Source organism: Miniopterus schreibersii (assembly GCF_964146895.1).
Source record: "Miniopterus schreibersii genome assembly, chromosome: 6".
Classification (NCBI taxonomy): domain Eukaryota; kingdom Metazoa; phylum Chordata; class Mammalia; order Chiroptera; family Miniopteridae; genus Miniopterus; species Miniopterus schreibersii.
In genome coordinates, this window is record NC_138107.1 from 30,721,586 (window position 1) to 30,737,421 (window position 15,836).

Consider the following 15,836-nt stretch of genomic DNA (forward strand, 5'->3'; position numbering starts at 1 on the left):
TATCAAAATATATTTATTAATGATAAGAGCTAAAAATTAAATAGTACTCACTATGTGCCCTGCACTGTTCTTAATATACTAGCTTAATTCTTACAATAATCCTGTGAGATGAATCTTAGTGTTACCTCTATTTTAAAGGTGAGGAAACAGCTCAGCTGGGCGTGGCTCAGCGGTTGAGCATTGACCTAGGATCCAGGCGATCGGGGCTCGATACCCGGTCATCAGGGCACATGCCCAGGCTGCAGCTCGATCCCCAGTCGGGGTCATGCAGGAGGCAGCCGATCAATGACGACTTTCATCATTGATGTTTTTATCTCTCTCCCTCTCCCTTCCCCTCTCTGAAATCAAAGACATATTTAAAAATAAAAAAAATAATAAAAATAAAGGTGAGGAAACAGAGATGCAAATTTATATAAAAATAAAAGCTAACTTCATTTATTGAGTACTTACTGTTAGGTACTATGCTAAGTGCTTTATATATATATTATCCCCCAAATTCAATAACTTTGTGAGATGAGGATGATTCTTTTCATGTATCTAGGTATAGCTAATCAGTAGATTAGCTAACTTCAAGGTCATAGTAACTGCCAGTTAAATAGCAAGTGGCCTTACTCGTACCAGAAATGAGGATATACATTGGAGCCCATCTTCTTTGGGAATTAGTTTCCCTTGAAAATTTATCAAATTGTTTATACTGTAGTTTTCTCTTAACTGCGGTTTCACTTTCTGCAGTTTCAAGTAACCCAAGGTCATCTGTGGTCCTAAATAGTAAATGGAAAATTTCAGCTATTTTGAGAGACAGAGAGAGAAAAAGAAGGAGGGAAGGAGAGAGGGAAGGAAGGAGGTAGAGAGATCACATTCACATACCTTTTATCACAGTATATTGTTCTATTATTAGTTGTTGTTAATCACTTACTGTGCCTAACTTATAAATTAAACCTTACCATAGGTATGTATGTATGTAAGTATGGAAAAAATATAGTGTATCTAGGTAGGGTTCAGTATGATCTGCGGTTTTAGGCATCCACTGGGGATTGTGGAATGCATACCCCTCAGGTAAAGGGGGGCTGCTATAATGACAGTTTGCAGACACGGAGACACTCTATAAATCCACTTTGGCTGTTTTTTGCCCTCTAGGATTGGAATAGAATTCAGGAATCAGTATCTACAGGCCCATGAGCCAGCTCCTGATTTTATAATTATATTTATTAGAATACAGCCATGCCCATTCATTTATGAAAGTTCTGTGGCTGCTTTGTAAAAAAGCTTGCTGATCCCTGGAGTAAAATATTGTTTCTTCAGGTGAATTAACAATGCAGAGTTTGCTTGTTTTTGGGACCTGTGCAAAAATATATAAGGACCATGTGATACATTCTTGCTTTATGAGACATGTAGGAACTAAGAGCAAATGAGAACATTACATGTTCTCTAAATCAGTCTTAGGTGACTCCCATAGAATTTTAAAAATTCATATTGTGGTACGCTTTGATTACTTTTTAAAAAGTAATGTTTTGATACCTAGGTTGCAGGTTTCATCCATGGTTGGAGCACATACTAGAGGCAACAAATTGGTGTTTCTCTCTCACATCGATGTTTCTCTCTCAAAACAAGAAAATACATCCTCGGGTGAAGATAGAAAAAAAAGTAATGTTTTATGTTAATAATTAGGAAACTCCTATTAAGTTCGTTCTCCTGCCCTAATGCTTTATTTTTATTTTAGTTTATTTTTATGTTCTTGAAAAACAACTTTTGTCCGTTATTCTTAAAAATTGCTTACTTTTTGATAATTTTTTAAAATTCTCACCTCAGGACATGTTTTTAATTTGAGAGAGAGAGGGGAAAGGAGAGACAGAGAGGATGTGGGGGGGAGTCAGTTGCCTCCCATACCCGACCGGAGATTGAACCCACAACCTGGGTATGTGCCCTGACCTTGAATTGAACCTGTCACTTTTTGGTGTAAGGGACAATGCTCCAACCAACTGAACCACAGTTGCCAGGGCACTTCTTTGATAATTTCTGAAAGAGCTTTCTATAAGCAGAAATTAGACTCAGATATTGTTAAATTGTTTATATAAAATGCATTAAGTATATAGTAAGATTTCACTGATCTGTTACTTCTGAAAATTCACAGCAACATACCATTTACAAGATGTTAGTATTGTTTTTTTCTCCAAGAAATTGCATACATAAAGTGTTTGCTGTTTTCAAATTTGGTGTTTATAATGTCATCATAGTTTCCAGTATTTTAGTTTTACTGTTGCTGGTTAAGTTGTTTTATGTACTGTGTTTTTAATCAATAATAATAATGTTTTGGTTGTAAACAATGATCTTTTCTTCATCATAATAATTTCATAAAAGAGAGTAGTGAAATCTTTTCAAGCTTGAATATGTAGTATACTTGAAACAATATCCAAAATAAATTGTTTATCTTTAAGAAGGAAGAATATCAGTGTGATTCTCCTCCCAGATATTTAAACATAAAAATTATACTTTAAGAATTTGGATTTCCCAAAATTTTCTTAAAAACTGTGTATACATTGTGCTATATAATACTTATATAACAGTAGATGTAGTTACTGTTTTAAAAATATTTATATAATTTTTTAAAACAAATATATTTCATATCACCTGAAGTGAAAATTACATTAGTGTAAATTCTTTTTTCTCTTCCCATTTGTGGAGATAAAACTTGTCTGTACAATGAAAATTGCTCAATTCATCCAGCTTTTTGATTGTTTCATTTTTTTCTGTTAGAAAAATAACAAAATATAATATGAACTTAGATTTATAATTATTAGCAAACTTAACATTTAGCTGATTTACATGTGAAATAATTTATGTAAAAATAACATTTTTACGAAGATCTTGGCATACTTGTTAATTTGTTAATTTTTTAGTATTGAATTAGCTGCCAAAATGCTCATATATCTAAATAAGCAGCCTTTTAGCAACCCTGGCGCCTTACACTTGAAAGGGTCTCCAAGGCTACTTTGAAAATGAAAGTACCCTCAAAATTTGACATTCTTCTTTAGATTTTAAAGCATGTATTATTACCAGAAATTAACTGATTCACAAATGAACTTGTGTTGACCAGTAACATTCTGAAAAGGTAGATATCATACATTCCTAGTTCCGAATCACAGCTCTCCTTTATACTGTAGAATCCCAGAGAACTTTTAAAACTTTCAGTGCCCCAGTTTTAGTTGTAAATGGCACTTACCTTGTAGGTTAAGAGGAGAAAATAAGATAATGTAAAGTGCCTTTTACATAGGTTATAGAAAACTATCTTTAAAAAACAACTTTCAGTCATTCAACTTACTTAATAAACTGAATGTTTAGATTTTCTGTCTTGCTTGCCGGTATGAAAGGCCTTTGAGTGCTTTCATAACAGCTCAACTCTTATATCCACTGCACAGTGGTCTGTCAACTCTTTTATTACCTATAGCCTTAACTGTCCCTGTAAAAGGCTGTTTAAACTTCTAATATGGAGTTACTGACTGAAAATGTATTGTTTTACTGCTTCAGGTAATTTTTCTTTTGAACTGAATAATGTCTTAACTTGGGGAACCACAGAGATTGTATTTTAATGTAATTAATTTCCTTTGTAATTCTGTCTATTTTATGCATTAAAAATCACTATTCCAGAAAGGAGTACACAGGCTTTGCAAACTGGGGTTCATGGTACTAAAAGGTTAAGAATCCTTGATGGAAGAATTTCCATTTTAGTGGACGACAGTATGATAAAGCAGTGATTGAGTGGCAAGAAAAGTCATCTATATCAGATAACCCTAAACTCTCAGATCCCTCTAGAAGCAGCTCACTTGATCAACAGGAAAGGCTAGTTTATAGCCAACTTTAAGAAAATTAAATAGTACTAACTTTGGCTTTAGCTTGTCTTCTCCATTCCTCAGATTAAAAAAAAAAATGGCTGCCACTCAGACAGAAGCAACCATGTATATTGGGAAAAAACATAAGTAGTAAAATCTCAATTGTTTAATTTTTCCAAGTTGTTGATTCTTCAACTAAGATGTGGACATAATATGTACATTACTGGGTTGTGGAAGGACTAAAGGAAAGAACTATGGACAACACATACACATAATGTCGGGTACACTGTGGGTACTGTGTGGGTATTAGTTTCTTTACTTAATACTGAAAATCCAAAATGAACCTTAATTGAATTTAGAGTTTGGCGGAGATGGGGTGGAGCTGAGGAGTATCATGGAATTGAGAAACATGGTTACTTTTCTTTCCATATTGGGTTTAGTGGTTTTGTTGATTGGGGAAAATTTCCTGAAAGAGACAGACTTTTGGTAGAAGGAAAAGTAGGTTATAGAATTTAATTGTAGAAATAGTGTGAGAGGAAAACACAGACTGAGGAGTAGGAAAAATGAATTTAGAGTTTAAACTTTGTAGAGAGGAATGAATCAAAGGGAGTGTACATGTCACTGAGCTCATGCTTTTCCTTAAGTTATCTGTTTTCAGAGCAGTGGAATTTTTCATCAGAGATAAATACGAAAAGAAGAAATACTATGATAAAAATGCTATAGCTGTTACAAATGTAAGTAAAATCTTCATCTCTCACCAATTTAAGTTTGTTAAATAGATCTTGAACTTCTAACATACAAATTTTTATTGTAAAAATATACTATATACTTTGTAAAATTTGAATATTGGAATTTTTTGTCACATGTGTTAATGAGCTCTCCTGAAGCAGAACTCTTGTTTTGTTAATCCTCATGGGGAAGTTTTTTTTCACTGATTTTTACAGAGAGTGGGAAGGGGGGGGTGGAGAGAAACATTGATGTGAGAGAGAGACATCGATCAGTTGCCTCCCACATGATCTCAGACAGGGTGAGGATCCTGCAACCCAGGTATGTGCCCTTGACTGGGAATCAAACCCGAGACCCCTTTCCACGGGCTGATGCTCTAACCACTGAGCAAAACTGGCGAGGGCTGAAGCAGCACTCTTGATTTAGAAAGGAGCATATTCTAAGAGTCTAATAACTGCCTATATGGCATTTAATTAAGTTAATTTTATGAAATTTGCAAAAAGAGAAAGCCACTAATTGAAAAAAGGGGGAGAGAAAATTATTTTACTGCATTCTGGCAATTTGTGAAAAATCAAAAAGGCCGACTTATCCTCCCTAAGGGCTTTGTTGGATCTGTTAATTGGTTATTATCAATCCTTTTGATAACAGTTGAAACCTTACTGTAGTGATCAAATACATTATATGGTATCTCTGTTTTTTTATGTGTTTTTCCCCCTGATTTTATTTTCTCATCCCAATTTATAGTTCAAGACTAATTGTCTATATTGAGGCAATCATTTTTTTCGCCCTTGATTTCTAGATTAATAAGCAAGCTTTAAGTTAGTGCATCTTATTGGTTAAGTCATCTGTCAAGCAATCGAGAGAATACTTTCATCTCATTTTAGATGCAAACTGGGTTTTTCTTTTCAGTCCATATGGAGAAGCAATAAACTAAAAAAATTAAATACTAACAAAGTAAGGATATTTTAATATGTTGTCTTTGGCCGTGGAAAAAATCTTGTTAATGTTTTAATATATCGTTAATGTATATTTTGGAGCGAAGATACCCTGTGTGTAGAGTTTGGGTTGCATTTACAATGAATGCAGAAGAAATCTTTGGAAAGATTGGTAAAAATTGACAATATTGAGAATTATGTTTACAATCTCCATAAAACTAAGTTTATTTATAGCATTATGGGGAAAAAAGGAATGACTTTTAAAATATAAGTAATATGTTTTCATATGATTTTTTAAGAAACCCTTTTAGTATGTTTTGTAAAATATACTGCTTTACATTAAACATTCTTTTTAATATCCTAAATGTTTTTATTGAATTTATTGGGGTGACATTGGTTAATAAAATTATGTATGTTTCAGGTGTACAATTCTATAATACAACATCTTTATATTGTATTGTATGTTCACTTCCCCAAGTCAAGTCTCCTTCAATCATTATTTATACCCCCATGCCCTCTTCTGCCTCCCCCTACCCCCTAAACTTTGTGATTATATAGATATTTATAGTATTTTTTTCCTTCATGGAACAGTTTATAAATTATTTTTATGTAGTAATGTATAGGAAATGGTTTTATCTTTAAATGATAGCTGCTGTTACGGAATTTTTTTTATCCCTCTCAGGTGTAATAATGGTATTATACTTAGTTAAGAGAAATTCTTCACTCGTTAAAGATGTATGATGGAATACAATGTTTAGGATTAAGTGTCATGATATCTGTAACTCATTTTTATTTATTTTTTCTATTCATAATAATTAATGTAGTAATTAAGTTATATAAACACATCTAAAAATAACCTAGTATATAAATTATATTAATGATGAAATAAAATACTTCCTCCCACTGTCATGTATATTGCAATAACTTTATTCATAGTCTTTACATGCATCAACATCGGTGTCATCACTAGAGCCATTTTTTTGAGTTAACTCTTTTTTTAATTTTAAAAAATTTTCAGTTACAGTTGACGTACAGTATTATTAGTTTCAGGTGTACAACATAGTGATCAGACATTTATATAACTTACAAAGTGATTACCCCAATAATTCTAGTACTCATCTGACACCATACACAGTTATTGCAATATTGTTGACTTTATTCCCTCTGCTATACTTTACATCCCTGTGACTGATTTTATAACTGGCCATTTGTACATCTTAATTTGTTTCTCTTTTTCACTTATCCCTTAATCTCTCTCCTATATGGCAACCATTAAAATGTTTTCTATATCTATGTATAACTCATTTTTATTTATTTTATTTTTTTATCTTTAAATATATCTTTATTGATTTCAGAGAGAGGAAAGGAGAGGGAGAGAGAGAGAGAGATAGAAACATCAGTGATGAGAGAGTCATTGATCGGCTGCCTTCTGCACGCCCCTGACTGGGGATCGAGCCCGCAACCCTGGAATGTACCCTGACCAGGAATCGAACCCTGATTGCCTGGATCCTAGGTTGATGCTCAACCGCTGAGCCACGCCTGGCCGGGCTATAACTCATTTTTAAATGGCTCAGTGAAACCTAGCAGCTAAGAGAGAGAGTATGTGTGTCTATAGAGAGAGAAGAAACATGGTAAACTGTTAAGGTTTGGTGAATATTAGTGAAGTTTATAGAGTTATTTGTTCTACAATTTTTTACATTTTTTGTAGGTTTGAAAATAAAAATTTTCAAGGTAAAAGATTTTATACTCTTTTTCCCCCCCTTTTTTTTTATTTATCTTTATTGTTGAAAGTATTACAGGTGTCCCATTCCCCTCCCAATTGACCCCCTCCCCAGGCCTTCACCCCGTTATTGACTGTGTCCATGAGTTATGCATATATGCATATAACTTCTTTGGTTAATCTCTTCCCACCCTCCACCCCCCTTCCCTCTTTCCTCTGAAATATGATTGTCTGTTGCATGTGTCAATATCTCTGGATCTATTTAGTTTGTCAGATTCTTTGGTTCATTAGCTTCTTCTTAAAGAAGACCCTTCAGCTTTTCCTGTAGTGCTGGTCTGGTGGTGATGAACTCCTTTAGCTTTTTCTTACCTGTGAAGCTCTTTATTTGACCTTCAATTCTAAATGATAGCTTTGCTGGGTAGAGCAATCTTGGTTGTAGTTCCATGTTTTTCATCACTTTGAATATTTCTTGCCACTCCCTTCTGCCTGGCTAAGTTTCTATTGAGAAATCAGCTGACAGTCATATGGGTGCTCCCTTGTAGGTAACTAATTTCTCTTGCTGCTTTTAAGATTCTCTCTTTGTCTTTAACCTTTGGCCTTTTAATTATGGTGTGTCTTGCTGTGGGCCTCTTTGGGTTCCTCTTCTTTGGGACCCTCTGTGCTTCCTGGACTTGTAAGTCAATTTCTTTCTCCAGGTAGGGGAAGTTTTCTGTAATTATTTTTTCAAATAGGTTTTCAATTTCTTAGTCTCTTTCATCTCCTGGCACCCCAATAATACAAATGTTGGGCCTCTTGAAGTTGTCCCAGAGGCTCCTTATACTATTTTCATATTTCTTGGTTCTTTTTTCTTTTTGCTCTTCTGGTTGGATGTTTTTTGTTTCCTCATGTTCCAAATTGCTGATTTGATTCTCAGCGTCTTCTAGTCTACTGTTGATTCCCTATAAATTATTGTTCATTTCAGTTCCTGTAGCCTTCGTTTCAAATTGGTACTTTATTATGTTACCGATTTTTCTCAGTTATTTCCCTCATAGTCTGCTTAAACATCCTTATAAACAAAATTCTGAACTCTGTATCTGTTAGCTTGCTTGGATTTATTTCATTTAGTTCCTCTTCTAGTGATTTCTTCTCTTCTTTCCTTTGTGAAATGTTTCTTTGCCTTCGCATTTTGGCTGCTTCCAGGTGTTTGTTCCTACATATTAGGTAGAGCTGCTCTGTCTCCTGGAATTTGTAGAGTGGCTTTGTGTAGTAGGTGTCCTGTAGGGTCCAGTGGCTCAGCCTCCCGGGTCACCTGAGCTGGGCCTTGTAGGTGCTCCCCTTTTGGGCTGTGTACACTGTCCTGTTGTAGTTAAGCCTTGGTTGCTGTTGGCGTCCCTGGGAGAAGTTGACCCTCATGCCAGTCACTGTGAAGACCAGCTGCAACTACAGCCAAAGAGCAGCTGTGCTGGAGACACCCCTATGGAGCAGGATTCACTTCAGTGGAGCTTTGGTGTTCATTAAGTGGCCCCTTAAGTGTGTCACTCGTGGATGTGGTAGGGTTATAATCCAGCGTGGTCGAGTCTGACCACCAGGTGCACTGTCTCTGGGGCCTCCGGGGAGGTGCAAAGTCAGCCTGTGCCAGTGCCTTGCCCAGGGCCACCCAGCATGAGCTACACAGCAAACTGTAGTTGGCTGCTACTTGTGCTGGGCTTGGCGTTGTCCAGGAGAGGCCAAGCTATGAGCCAATGCAGGCTGCAATTAGTGCCAGGCCTGGGGCGGCGTATCAAGGTGTATGGGGCCCACTGCTGCTTGTTTGAGAGATTTTAGGAAAGTCCTAAGCATGAGGCTCCAGAGGCCGCTAGCATAGAAAAGCCACTGGAAATGGCCTGGATGAGCCTGCAGGTAAGGAGGGGCGGGGCCTCCGGGAATCATGGGGCGGGGCCAAGGGTGTGAGTCAGGTGCTGGTGATTCAAATATGGGGCCTGCCTGCCGGCTGTGTGCAGGGAGGACTCCCCAAAGGAGCAGTGGCCTCCGCCAGCTCTTCTGCCTGGGAGGAAGCCACCCCCCCACCTCTCGCTGGGATTTCAGGCAGGTTAGTTCCTCCCCAAATGTCCCAGGTCCTTTCAGTCTGCTGCCTGATGCTGGGCTCAGAGGGAGCGCGTCTGAGTGAGTCCATGCGCCGGCCCTTAAGAGGAAAGCCTGGGTCTCCCACAGCCTCTGCGACCCTCAGCCACAGTCCCCGCTGGTTTCACAGCCCGAAGGTGTGGGGACGTGTCTTCCCGGCCCTGGAGCCCTGGGCTGGGGGCCTGCTATGGGGCTGGGATCCCTCACTTCTCTGGGAAACCCCCGCCGCCGAGGTTCCCTCCCAGATTTAACCCGAGGCACCGGGTGTGGGCCCTCGGCCGTATCTCCTCTGTCCAGCCCGGATCCGCCCACGTCTCCACCCCTCCTCTGGGTCTCAATGCTCTTTCAGCTCCCTGGTTGTAGGGCTTCTGTTCAGCCAGATTTCAGGAGGCTCTGAGTGATGGTGGTTCTGTATTTTAGTTGTAACTTTGATGTGGTTGTGGGAGGCGGTGGGTGCAGCTGTTACCTGTGCCGCCAGCTTGTTTTCCCCCATGATTTTATACTCTTGAGTTTATGTTATTAATGTAATGAAAATTCAGAAAAGTTGACAAAAATCACATTTAATCCAAGAGAAAATGTATTTTACCTATTCATTTATAAGCAAGTTAGTGGTTTTAAAAAAATTTATATTCTAGTAAATTTAAAGTATTTCTTCCTCTTTTGTGGTAATCAGTGTTCAAGTAACTAATCTTATATATTACTAAGAATTACATTATATAGTTATATCCCATGTTTTGTCTTCAGCAATAGATTGAACATTCACTCAAATAATTTTTTATTACTTATTGGTCACAGTGCCCTAGGATACTGAAATAAAGAGGACGTGACCAGTGCTTTGAGAGAGATTTTATTTCATAGTGGGGATGAGACCAGGTTAAAAAAATAAAAATATAAAAAAATGTAAGTATCTTATGTCTAAGGTACTTAAGGAGTTCTAGGGCACTTAAGGGGATCTCTAAGGAGGGACAGTTTGAATATTGTACTCTGATAAAGAGATGCCTTGAGTGGCTATTAAGCTTCATATGGCTGTTATCCCTATATTAAATGAGTCCAAATTGCTCTACCTTTATAGTTTTTGTGTCTGATTTTTCGAGTTTTTCTGTCTCCTCTGATTTTAGTTGACATTTTTCCGTGCTGCCAGTGTGTGTTATTGCGCTTATTATTTTTTTATTTTAAACGAGTAAAAGCCTAAAGGTGACCCTGTTTCTCTATGTAAGACAGTTATTTTTTAATCCTTTAATAAATTGATAAATTTTTACCCTTCTGAACATAAACATTTTAGAATGTTGTGGTAAAATAAAAAGCAATAAACTACAACAGAACAGTGGCAAAGAGTTTTCCTTTTTTTCCTAAAATATTTTCCTCCTGCCTCCCAGGCCATTTAATGTGTTTGTGAACTACGCCCCATGTGAATCCACCATATAGAGTATAAAAGGGCCTAGGATGGTACCTACTTTACCCCTAGGGATTTATTTGTCTTGTGAAGAGTGGCTTCAGTGAACTGTTAATAAATATGGTGTTTGGTCGTGTAAACAGGATGCTTCTGAGCAAGTTGGGAGGGTTTATGTGGCACTTTTATGGAGGGAGTTTGTGGTATAGGCCATATGATTTTTGAGTGCTGTGTAGTAGTACCATAAGCATGAATTAAGGAAGAAGGCTTAAAGGGGAAGTGTGAAGTTCAGATAAAAACAAAAAGAAAGGAAAATATGTTCCAAATAAAACGTTTTTTCTAGAATTTTTACTGATTTGTAACTTCAAACAAATGAAAAAAGATATGTTTATATATACATACATATATACACACATACATATACACACATACATACACATACATATATATGTGTGTGTGTATATATATCTCGCATCTTTTAAAGTAACTGCATGGTGCTGGACACCAATGTGAGGATATCATATCAACCGTCATTCATATCAGTCCTAACCATTTCCCCTCCCTCACTTTTGAGATCTGTGCTATCGTCTTATTTTGATACTAGATTTGGAGTGACAGAGATTGGTTGTTGCAGTTCCCTTGGATTGTTCCTTCCCTTTTTTGTTCATTTAGTCATTAACCACAAACGTTACTGAATGTATACCATCTGCAAGACACTGAGATTCAAATGTTATAATCTTTGTTCAAAAGTAGCTTACCCTCAAAAATTATCAGTGCGTACATGTACAGTGACCAGAATGTGTTAACTTACGACAGAAGAATAAAAGTGTTACAGGAACACAGAATTTAGGTAGCATTAATTTCCTCTAGGAGTATTTTTAAAGAAGGTATGTTTCAGGTTATCCTTAATAGAGAAGTAAGATTTCAGAGAATTAGGACGAGTGTTGATAATACGGGAAGGACATTTCTGGCTGAAGGGACATTTTATCCCAGCTGTGCTAAAATTAGATGAAGAGGAAAGAGTTCAAGTCCATTATTTGGTGTTTGGGTTTGGTGAGTAGTCCACAGACTGTCTTGTCTAGTAAGTGTGTAGGAAGGCTCTCCAGAGTGGGTAGATGATGAGAGAATAAGTGTATGAGGAAATCAGTCTTGAGAGGCAAATAGCGATTGTTTAGAGGACTTGAATGCCAAACTGCTTAGGATTTTTTATTAAGGGATGATTATTGGATTAATTTTCTTTTGCCACTTAATAAATTGCTAGAAACTTAGTGACTTACCATTTTACAGGTTCTATTAGTCAAGAGTCTGGGCATGGATTAGCTGGGTTCCCAGCTCTGGATATCTCCAGACTGAAATCAAAGAGTTGGCCGTGGTGCAATCTTAATCTTATGTGAGGCTCAGTGTCTTCTTCCAAGCTCACGGTTGTTGAAATTCATTTTCTTGTGGCTATATGACTGAGGTTTTGTGTTCTTGCTAACTGTCGGATGGGGACTACTCGTAGTTTCTGGGGGCCACCCTCAGGTCCTTGCCAGATCAGCGCCGTTGTCTTACAACAGGGCAGCTTGCTTCTTCAAGGTCAGTTGGAGAATTTCTCTCACGCGTTATATATCTCTTATTTAGGGAAGGGCCCATCTGATTAGGCCCTATATTCCTGCCTCTGAGTTTTAAAAGTGGTCAAATCAGTTTATCTCTTCTCTAAAGGAGAACAAACACTTTTACAATGAATTATCTTTCATTAGTAACCCTGGCAATAAATGCTCCCCTTCCTCTTTTATAGTTTTATGTTCAGCTCTTGCATGAGTTTGGGCAAAAAGGTCTCTTTATGATATAGATTATCATCATGATTTTATGTGCTTTTTTCTTTATCTTTTGTTTTCTATGTAAAATAGCAATTAAAGATCTCTTGTAAGTAAATGTCCAGTGGGATAAACCAGCTTTGTAGTCATGTTTTAAGATGCTGTTTGGCTTCTTAGATATTTTCTTCTATGTTTAATTTCCATTAGTAGTCACTAAATGGAAATATAATAGCCAACAAACAATGTACAAGGAAAAAACCCCTCAAGTTTATGGTCTCAGATTGTGATTCAAGAATTGCAGCCATAACTAAATAACAAGCAGATTGAATGAGGACTTGTCATCTCACAATGTTATGTTGATATTGCATAATGACCTTTCTATAGTAGTACCTTTTATTAAAAATACCTCATAGGCACTATTGATATGATAGGGTAATATGACTCCAAAGATCTATGCGTTTCTTAAATGTATTTCAGTTATATTTTGGCAGTAAAGAGAGCAGGAAGATAATGTGTCCATTTAAGTGATCAACTACGTATGTAGAAATTGAGTAGGAAGATGTGTGAGAAGGCTTTTAGATGAAATCCTTTCTCATGTATGAATTGCCTCTGCTGCATATATAACTAACTGTGTCATAATGCTTTGGGGTAATTCAGCAAGTACAGCACTGGAAATGGTGTTTGTGTGTACTGATCTTAAAGGAAGTATATAAATGGCTTTATAAATCCTTCTGCTGCTTTGCTGTTATAGTACATTGATCCACCTTTTTCTCCCAGCTCTTTTTCCTGTTTTCTTAAACAGTTGACTAAAACTTTAATTTTACCTACTTTAGATCTTTTTATTTTCCATTCTTAAAATGGTTATTATAAGTTTTTAAAAAAACCACAAAAACCTCATTTGTACTTTCCTGCTACTTGGGACAATATGTTTCCATGAATTAGTATTTCAGTAGTAAACTGGAGAAGCTTAATTATGTTTTAAATACTTTTGTTATGACCTTGTTGTAGTACATTTAAAATTTTATATCCTAGTGAAATCCATTTTAAATCATACAGTCATACACTATTCTGTAATAAATATTTTAAGAAATTTTATGTGGAAATTTTAAAAAAAGCAGTACATTCTTCTTGATGCATTATTTTCCTTTGTTAACATACTCTGAAGACTTCTATATCTCAGAAATACATGTTTTTTGTTTGTTTCTTTGTTTCCTGTACCTATCAGTTCTGATTACCTTCTTTTTGTTTTTTTCTCTCCTGACTTTTCATCTGCGTTTCACAGATTTCCTCCTCTGATGCTCCCCTTCAGCCTTTGGTAGCCTCTCCTTCTCTACAAGCTGCTGTTGAGAAAAACAAATTGGAGGTATGGTAGTGTTTTAGCCAGCTGCATTTTGTAGTGTTCAATGGTAAATGAACTTCCTTTCTCAGTATGCCATAATTTGGAGCGCTGTAAGAGTTGTTTAAATTTTGTATGGTCTCCAGTATTAAATATGTTAAATACAACAATTTCTAGAATATTTTCCTATGCCACAGGTAGGCTTAAAGGGCTTTAATCTATATATAATTCCAGAATGACTGATTTGTTGGTACCATAGGTATATCTCAACATTTAAGAAGCAATTAACTTTTTGTTATTTCCATTGCTGCCTTATACTTAACTTTTTTTTTAGAATTGCTGTTGAATTCTTTGATCTTTTAGTAAAATCTGATTAAAATGTTTTCTTTCTGTGATTCTGTTATAATCACTTGAAGAAAGTTAATTTTTTTTTAAAGCAATAGTCATATAGAATCATGAGTTTAGAATCATAAATCATCATTATTATACTGTGTTTGGGTAGAGGTGGTTAAGGGTACATGATACTACCATTATGAATTTTTAAAGCTATCCCTACACATATTTGAAGTTTTTACATTTTTTATTTGTTATCATGACCTTAATGAATTTGTTTGAAACATTGTTTGAACTAACACTTTCTGTGTCTACCCCTTGATAAGTGGTGCACAAGACATGGGGGATACTATGACAAATAAGATATGGCCCCTACTTCAAGGAGCTAATAGTCTAATGGTGAAAAACAGATAACTAGATAACTGTACAGATTTCTAATGCAATATAATGTGGGCTGTGATTGACATGCACTCACTGTGCTGCTGTTAGTACAGGAGGCATACTTTTGATGCATCTTAAACTCTTAATGAACATTAGCTGTAAGGATGAGAGTGCATTCTTAGTAGAGAACGCATCTTGTGGTGAAAAAAAGCCTGTAGGCAGAGTGGAATGTTTGGGGATTTGCAGGTAGAATGGCGTGGCTGGAACGTGCATAGAATTGGGACAGGAGTGGGAGAGGAGCCTTCTTGTGAGCCTGCTAAAGGAAGTTGGTGTTCATTCTGAAGGCCCTGGTGCTTTAATGATGAGTTCTAAGGGTAAGAGGGGTAACAGGATCTGATTTTCATGTCATTACATGGCTCCACTGTCTCTGGAGAATGAATTTTGTGCTGTTGTGTGGAAAAAGTTTGAGAACCTGTAATAATCCATGAATAAAGTGATGGGAGCATGTGCAAAATGGATGCAGAGGGAATGAAAAGGAATGTGTAGTTTTAAGAGATCTTGAAAAGATAGAATCTGTGGGATTTAGTAATCAATGGAGTATGGAGGTGCTTTGGGAAGATTTGATGACTCCCAGTTTCTATCTTGAGCATCTGTTAGATGGTGATGATACTGAGTGAGAAAGGATAGAATCTGAGGAGAGGAGGAACAGATTTGAAGAGATAAAAGAAAGGGAGATGAATTAACAGTTGTATTTCTTGGGTGTGAAGTGACCATTGGAACATCCAGGTGTCTAAGTAGGTGGTTGGATATACACGTCCTGTAGCCCAGAGGAAAGAACCAGGTTGGAAAGGAAGTAGGGAGGGAACAGCATTTTATAATATGTAAAGAATTGTTACACATCTCATTTATTCTTTACTTATATTTTACTTATAAAGTGGGGATACTGTTATTTACCTCATAAAGTTGTTAGGATAAAATGAGTCAAAACAGTGTTTGGCAAATAGTAAGGGACCAGTAAATATTAGCTGTTGTAAGGAAGAACAATACCAAATAGCAGTGCTTCACTGGATGACAGTGAGACTTAAGAGTTTGGGCTCTGTTGTCCCACAACCCTACCATTGATTAGCTGTGTTGCTTTGTGCCTTACTTTTTTAAGACTGTGTTTCTTCATTTGTAAAATGACAGTAATGACAGTTTTTTCCAGACAGTTATAAAAATTAAATTAGAAAATAAGGTGCTTATCATACTGCCTGACCCATAGAAACTTTGATTACATCTCTTATGTTATAGCC

At 36.5% G+C, this 15,836-nt stretch overlaps 1 protein-coding gene across 2 annotated transcripts in view; it reads left to right on the plus strand.

The window, feature by feature from the left end:
* SMAP1 (small ArfGAP 1) overlaps positions 1-15,836 on the plus strand; it is a 109,660-nt gene that overhangs the window by 46,880 nt on the left and 46,944 nt on the right. Inside the window, exons 4-5 of one of the 2 annotated variants that reach the window (XM_081139460.1) lie at positions 4,486-4,561; positions 13,777-13,857. In XM_081139460.1, coding sequence (XP_080995586.1) covers positions 4,486-4,561; positions 13,777-13,857 — 157 coding nt within the window. The remainder of the gene's footprint in view (positions 1-4,485; positions 4,562-13,776; positions 13,858-15,836) is intronic. The other variant, XM_081139461.1, reaches the window with a different exon arrangement.